The sequence below is a fragment of the Epinephelus lanceolatus genome, chromosome 2, assembly GCF_041903045.1.
Source record: "Epinephelus lanceolatus isolate andai-2023 chromosome 2, ASM4190304v1, whole genome shotgun sequence".
NCBI lineage: Eukaryota > Metazoa > Chordata > Actinopteri > Perciformes > Serranidae > Epinephelus > Epinephelus lanceolatus.
In genome coordinates, this window is record NC_135735.1 from 38,948,922 (window position 1) to 38,957,192 (window position 8,271).

Genomic DNA, 8,271 nt, shown 5'->3' on the forward strand with positions numbered 1-8,271 from the left:
AGCCGTGTGGTTTAATATTCTGTAGTCTGACATGGATCATAAAATTCAGTCAGTGACTGACTTATATGATGGTCCTCACCATGTTAGTGTGTGTGGGTAAATTAGTCTCTTTCAAATCAAGCAAACAATAACAACAAGATGATCATTACAGCATATTTTATTTGCGTGGCAGATTAAAGGATGCTCCGATCACATGCCCTTACATGTTATACAATCATTGATACATTAGAGATTAACAAAATCTATAGCCTACTAATATATTCCAAAAATCACTGGAACTCTTTTGGTGTCCTGATATTTTTTATGTAGATGCAGAGCAAATCTATTTCACCTCAAATATACAAACACTAGGCACATAAAAATGACTTTATAAAATACAAAGTACTTGATATACAAAAAAATCACATTTTTTTGGGATACAAATATAGCTTCAGTGTCTTACATCCCGCATTATAATGTCATACAAATAATTAGCTTACAAGTGGCAATGGCATCATAAGGTAGGCTAATATCCTTTCAGTTCAGAGTCCTGTGTCACAGAAGACAGCAATTTAGGTTGCAGTTGCCTAAATAGTAATGCCTATTCAGTAAAACATACTGTGTGTCCCAAAGCTGAACAAGGTGACTTAGTTACAGAGTGTTTTACAACTTCTTAATGGGAGTAGTTTAGTTTACTACATAATGCAGGAGAACCAGGTATCTCCTTATACTTCACTGAGAAGCAACAACCATGTGCACGATTATCACTCAGAGAACCAAAAACATTACAGAGGTGCGTTCACACAAACCAAGACACCTCTGATGATCTGCAGCAAGCACATTTCACTCATTTGTTTCAATGTCATTAGCTCTGTCGATCAAATTCGGCAACCAATGCCTTACATTCTGAGAAAGATGCTTCTTTCACTGACTGTTATCATGGCTGTGACCCATACAGTGTTAGAGTCAACTTAAACCATCTATTGAGTCATACATCACACATTAAAAACAGCTTCACTGCTCATTCCTCGCTCGCATTGTGGCTCTCAGGTGGCAGCGTTTGTGCTTCATTGTGAGACCGTATTCTGGGGTCATGTCCAAAGGCTCTCCGGGCATCGTGTGGAAGTGCAGCTTCTGGACGATGATTGCCAAGAAGAGGTACACTTCATTTCGTGCAATGACCTCGCCGATGCAGCGCCGCTTTCCCATGCCAAAAACCATCACCTTCTCCCCATCCAGCTTGTTGACTTCAGTGCCATCAGCGCTCAGGAAGCGGTCTGGGTTGAAAGCAGATGGATCTTTCCACAGCTCACTGAAAAGTGCAGAGAGCAAAGCAATAAGATAAGATGCATGAATAACCATGTCAATAAAAATGCAAGGCTATGATCAATTGTTGGTCATCTTAAACTGAGAAAAAGAACTTACGGATCATGGTTGATCTGCCACTGATTGATGAAGATGCAGGTGTCTTTGGGAATGAAGTAGCCATTCAGAGATGTGTCTTTTGTTGTGCTGAAAAGAAGAACAAATTGTTAGTCCATCATGTATTGACAGGCTCAGACATATTCTTGGTGATAGCTATGTTTTTGTTGTATGTTGGTTCTGTGAGAATACGGCATGTCATTAACATCTAATTTTCACAGGCATGTGTGGTACTTTTGTGTATCTAAAAGAGATTAACCTTACCAGTGAGGGATAGTGAAGGGAAGGAATGACGAATGGCGGAAGAGCTCCAGGATGAAGGCCTCCAGAAAGGGTAAGTGGGGTTTATCAGAGAGAAGAGGAGTACGATCGAGACCCACATTGTCCTCTGGAAAAAAAGTCATTGCAAGCATTTAACTACGAGAGCCACAAAATGTGGGTTCCTGCATTATTTTTTGTTTAACCACTAATTGGCGCAATCATATACATCATACACAAGCATTATCAAACACTGTTCACTAGGTACATGGTTAGTTGTGGTTGTTTTAATAGCAGTTCATAAAATTACAATGAATGATTGCATTCCTGATTCCCCTTTAGCCACAGTTTTGATCTTGGACAGCAGGGGGGTTCATTATCTTAAGGGGATGACACATGAGGATGAGGGTGGGGCCAAGCTGTGGGTGATTTTATAAACTAACTGTTCATCAGGAAAATATGAAATATTCAAGGTTCAACAGGTTAAATTTGCTAAGAATAATGCAATGGTGGTGGTGCTGATGGGGTTTTTTTTTCAGAGATTTCTTATAGACGGATTAGAGGGGCTTCAGGGTGGTTGTGCTGGACTAGGACCAGCTTGTGTTGCAAAAGGCCAGAGGACAGAAGAACATGGAGTGTAGAAAAATCTGGGCAACTCACAGGGAAAGGTATTGTTGGATGTGGCTAACATTTGAAATGATGAGTTCTAGAGTGGTTATCTTTTTGGTCTGTTTTTGGAATATACCCCCCAAAAATGGAACTTAAAAAATGGAATAATCAAGGAAGTATTTTGTGTAAAATAGCTGTACTTACTCAGTTCTTGATAAAGCCTTTCCTGTATCTCTGGGTATGCCACCAAGTACATTACTGACCAAGACAGGGCAGTGGAGATGGTGTCAAAACCTAAACGGGAAGTTCAGTTAAGTTAGTTAAGTAAGTTATGGAGGTCACTTCACACATCAGATCATTTAATTTGCAGAGAAATTCAACCTACCAGCTCCAAACAGGTCATTGACGATTCCTACAATCTTCTCATCTGACATCTGGACATTGGAGTTCTCATCCAGCTTTCTGTCCTCACAGTGATCAATGAGGGAGTCGGTGATGTCACGAATGTTGTCCTGAAAGAAGATTGGACAATCTCAATAAATCCTTTATACGCAGTGATTAAAAGGGAAAACAATGTGTCATTTTCATTAAAAGAAAAATGGATTTAGTGGATGGTGTACCTTGTCAAAGGTGGTGTAGTGCTCGCTGACAATCTTTTGCACAAAGTTGTTGAAGCGGGCATTGATGTTCAGAAACTTCTTCATTGTAGTGCTGGGCAGGTACTGAAGAGCAGGTATGAAGTCTGCAGGATTACCGCTCCCCACCACCTGGCCAAACTCATCACTGAGGTTCACCAAGCTCAACAACTCCTGGTCATCATGGGTGTAGCGTCGGCCAAAGCACATTCCACAGATCACATTAGCGACAGAGACGACAATGTGGCGGAAGGGGTCGAAGCTGCCGTCAGCCTTCATGACGGTGTCAAGTTGTTTGACCAGATACTCTCCCTCTTTGCAGATGTGTTCCTCCAGCATGCAGGAGTACTCTGGGGTCGTGCCTTCCAGGGTGGAGAAGGAACGCAGGGCATTGTAGGCCAGCTTCCTACGGGCACGCCAGACGCCGGCCTGGTCTGTGCTGAAGGCCAGACTCTTGCCTTCGTTGATGAACCTGAAGCTGTACAGGTCAGGTCTACCAGAAAAATCTTCCCCTTGCTTGATGAGAGCCTGCCGAACTGTTTCACTTCCACTCAGCACGACTACAGGGCGCATGCCAATCTGGATCTGGAAGACATTGCCATAGTGCTTGCTCATGGCAGTGAGGCTCAGGTAAGGATTTCTGCCCACCTCCAGCACATTCCCAATGATAGGCAGGGGCTTTGGTCCAGGCAGCCGCTGAAGTCCCTCAGGAATCTTGGTGTGGAAAAACTTGAGAATCAGGTAGACCAGACACAATGTTGTCATGGCAACCAGACTCTCAGATACCGACACTGATCCAATGAACGGTAGTATCATTAGCGCCATGATGACAACTCCTTTTTTTCTGGCCTCTGCACAACCTGGAAATTAAATAGGAGGGGCATGAGAGTAGTGAAGGCAGTGAGGAGGAGAAGTATTGTGCAACATGTTGACTACATGCACCATAAAGTTTAAAGTAAGTGAGGACTATCACACGCCATGTGTTTAGTATTAATTGGACTTCATGTGTTCACATGCTGCACCATAATTCTTTTTACAAATGGTAGGCTATGCAAAGTAACAGGCTATTTAAAGTGTATTACCACCTTACACTATGACTCAGAAAGCCCATGAATACAACACAAGGATTAAAAAGAATAAGCATATTCAAAGTTGCAACTGCAAAGACTCCTATTGATTTAGCTTGCAGAAGAATATCCAAGTCAGCACTCTGCTCTTATCACTCTCACATATCTTCCTCAGGTAGAAATCAATCTGTCACCATGCATAGATGGAGCTTACCTTAGTGGAACGGTGACAGAGGAACAATGCTGTGATCCCAAAAGTACTTTGCAAGATAGTATAAATATCGTTAAGTGGAGTTATTGTCCGAGGTAACTCTCTTGATGTCCCCAAAACAGAGAATGGGCTCTTGCTTTATAGTGCGCTCCACAGCTTCATTGGCTGCTGTTCATGACGTAATCACTCTTTCCCTCCCTCCCTCCCTCTCCCTCTCTCTCTGTTTGTCATGAATGAAGTTTAGAAAAGGTGCGTGTGTGTGCGTGTGTGTGGTGTTTGGGTGCGTGCGAGATTAGGAACACTTTGAAACTTCATATCAATGAAGAAATCATACTTTTTCCCAGTTGTTGTAACAAAGTTGTGGGCTTGCATGACTTTATAGCCTGTTATGTTTTATAGTTTATGGTCAGATAAGACATAATGGCTCACACAGACAAATATCAGGTCCACCAATACACAACTGTTTACAATCTCTGATAACACTGTTCAGTTTCATACATGTCACCTAGGCTACTGTTCTGCAGGATTTGTAGATGCAATCTTCTGTTTGGGTTCTATTTTTATTATTTAGGCTATTTTATTTAATTGCAATATTTGGGCTATGATATTTACTTTAGCCTAATTTTAATTTCAAAATGCGCTGCCTTTGTGGCTATAAAACATAATTGGACCCTATATGTGCCAGTGTTGTGTTTGCTGATGCAGGAACCTTATTCATAACTTCCATGCGATCAAATAATCTAATCCACTCGGCTGTCAGTATCCCATACAAATTAATTAAGGCGATAGCAGGTGGATATATCTTAAACCATGTGAGAAGCTCAGCTAACCCTTTGATGGGGTAAAATTATTGATTTAAAACTGACTTGAATCAATAATTGGAGGAAACTTGTTATCAATGTTTGATTTTCTTTGTCAAGATTAGGAAGAATGATTTGTGTTTTGCGCGGAAAAAGTCTACAACACTGTATCAAAGGCATTAGTCTATAAATAACTTTATTCCGCTCTAGAAATGATGGAATAACGAGCTTTAACACCATACAACAAGTGTCACACTTCTGTCTTCCAAAGGCAATCCTGTTTGCGTGTGGTAATGAAATCAGGGTTTGGGTGTGAGAGCAGGAGTTTGTGACAACTTCCACAGTCACCACCCAGGCAGCTTGCAGTCCTGATACAGCAGTCAAATGCCATGTCGTGCTTGTATCTGTTAGTTCTCCGCTGGAGTTAAAGATTGACCAGTTGCGTGAGAGCGCAGTGATCAAACCCTCACCTCCCCTTTGAAGAGGATGCGGGGGGGGGGGGGGGGGGGGGGCAACACTGCTGGAGTAGTGCAAGGGTAGATGAGTTCAATACCATTCCTCCTTGTCCCCTTTTCAACCTTTTATACCCAGAGAGCATTTTCTAAGTAGGCATTAATAAGGCACGGCACGGCTTCACATTCAAAGGAAGCTCTGCACCGTTACTCTCTGCCTCAATAAGCGTAATATCTGATAAATCCTATGAGAAATGAGAATTATTTAGCATTGATATTTTTTTTATATCCCTAAACTGTCACACCTGGGATTTGCGCACTCCAACCGCTGTCCTGTGGCCACTTGTGCAGCAGGTGTTACACCAAAATCTGTGACCTGTCAAAGTCTGTGACAGCCGGAGATGGAGAAAAAACTGGCGGCTCCGCAGACAGATGTAGTCCTTACACTAAGCTGGCCCTCAGTCTGAGCTATCAAAACGTGTGACTGTCTCTAACATAATGAAGTTATAGAAGTAGGACTAAATTGTCTCTTTATAGCTTCTCTAACTTCCTTTGTCTCTAAGTTTACATTATAGTAGCTGCTACACAAAGTCATTTATTCACAGAAATCTCAACAGATATGACCAGGGATTAATTTTCTGTTAGCCTAAATCCTATTTTATCACCAATAACATATTTTATATGGATGGTTTTTGCACTGACAGATTTTATCCCTTTGTTTGGCTACTGGACTCATCTTTGTCAGTGGAATGATGTAATGTCTTGTGATTTTCTGTTATTTGCTGCATTTTTGTGTGCAAAGATCAGTCATTCTAATAAATGAGTTTATTTGCACTAATAGTTTATGTGCATTAATGACTTAGTCATATGGAGCTTTATCACGGGAAGGCTCTGAATCTAAACTATCAAAAGCATAAAAGAGAAAAAAATACTCACTCTATCACTCAGTGTCTTTTAATGGGGATCTAGTCTGTAAAATGTGACTGTCACACCAAGAACTTCACACTAAAAATGTGAAAACTCAGCTTTGGCCCCTGAAAGCAGGGCGTTTCTTTTTCAGGTGGGTGCTCTAAGGTTCAGTGCTTTTCTTTTACTTGAAATAATAGGTTCATGTAAAGGCACAATATAATCTGGGGATTTTAACTTTTGACCTTGTTGAATTGTGAATTGTAATTAGGCAATTCCTGTTATTTCCTGAATGAGACAGGCATTGTCTGTCAGATGAGAGCATATAAGAAAAGCCACATATATATAAATATATATATATAGCCTATAAATATATATATATATATATATATATATATATACATACATACATATATATATATATATATATATATATATATATATATATATATATATATATATATGTATAGCCTTTAGGGCGCCAGACATGTCTCATGTCTTTATAAATAATCTCTTAGCATTCTGGAGATCAAGTAGTCAGTTTTTGTTTTGTTTTGAAATTTATTTATTTATTATTGCCATATCGCCCTATAGGGGTGAAAAAATAAAGTGTTTTTATTTCCTTCTGGATTTATTATTTGATTTATTTATTACTGTCTCATAATATAAAACAATGTGCAATGTACTCCGGTGGGAAACAGCATACTGTTTGCAAAGCCTTTTAAAAAAAACTACAGAGAATTTAAATAACTAAATAAATAAATAAAAAGATTGTTGGCTCTTTGGAGGTTACTATTAATATTGTTCGGTGTATCCAAATCGTAGGTTAACTTGTTTGTGTTTAGAAGCACATACAACTTTTTTTTTTTTTTTTTCCCCTTTTTTACCACACATACACCGCGACCCAAAAGTATAGCTATGGAATCAAGGGACGACTTCGAATTCAGGAAAAAGTCCTGCAGGTCAAAGTTTGGATTATACATTTATTTTGCGTAATCCGTGCGGCTCAGCGCTGTCCTGATCCTCCCGGATTGTGTGTTGACTCTCCGGGGACTCTCGCCGTGCGCCGCGGGACTGCGCCTCTGGTGCTGCAGGTTGCGTGAGAAGCGGAGCTGGCGTCCAGAGGGGAGGGTCTCGGTCTTCTGGACAATCCTAAATCTGCTTGGTCAAGTCACGCGAAGGCAGCAGCCTCTGGAAAAGACACAAGGGTCTTAAACTTGCAGAACAAAGAGCGCAGGACGCGAAACTCCCTTTTTTTCCCCTGCTCGGGCACGAAGGTGCACATATTTGTGCGCTATAGCTTCTGTAAATGCGAGGATCTTGGGGCTTTGGAGTCATGCAATCTGCCACTCAGGCTTCATTCACTGCAGTCATGCAACACGGTGGGGCCGGACTGAGCAGTCACACAGGCGAGAACCCACGAAACGGCAAAACAAGTTATGAAAAGTGGAACTTATAAAACAAGGTGAACTAATCACCCTCTCTGTCACGCAGCGGGTCCCAGAGTGGAGCATGGGATCGGTGAGGAGGGTGCAGGGAGTCCGTCGGCAGAATTAAGAATAATTTCGTGTTTAACTTGAAGTCAGGGGCGTGAGAAAATGAAAAAGGACGCTTCATTTGAGCATTGGATTTACTCTCCCAGCCTTTAATATAATAGATACACAAGGGAGCTTAATAGGAAGATTTGCATTATTTTGAGGGAAATCGTGTCTTTTATTCAACAGGCTATATATTTAAAATAAGGCAGCAACAACATATATAATACATACTATTTATAGCTCACTGAACTATGGAGAAGAAACAACAACCATGATTATAATAATTGGGATTGGAAAAAGATTACAGCTGCAACAATATGCCACACTGCCTAGAGACAAATAACAAATAAGTGCTGTCTGTGTGCCTCTGATGGACACAATGCTGGTTCTATGT

The 8,271-nt window shown here is 40.8% G+C and overlaps 1 protein-coding gene across 1 annotated transcript; it reads right to left on the bottom strand.

Moving 5' to 3' along the window:
• Window positions 1–139: 139 nt before the first annotated feature.
• cyp1a (cytochrome P450, family 1, subfamily A) lies at window positions 140–4,301 on the bottom strand. The gene is made up of 7 exons (XM_033618350.2): window positions 4,185–4,301; window positions 2,889–3,763; window positions 2,654–2,780; window positions 2,473–2,562; window positions 1,666–1,789; window positions 1,405–1,491; window positions 140–1,291 (listed from the first exon to the last, which is right to left on the bottom strand). The coding sequence occupies exons 2-7, from the start codon at window positions 3,726–3,728 to the stop codon at window positions 994–996; spliced, it is 1,566 nt and encodes a 521-aa protein (XP_033474241.1). The 5' UTR covers window positions 3,729–3,763; window positions 4,185–4,301; the 3' UTR covers window positions 140–993.
• Between the last annotated feature and the right edge of the window lie 3,970 nt (window positions 4,302–8,271).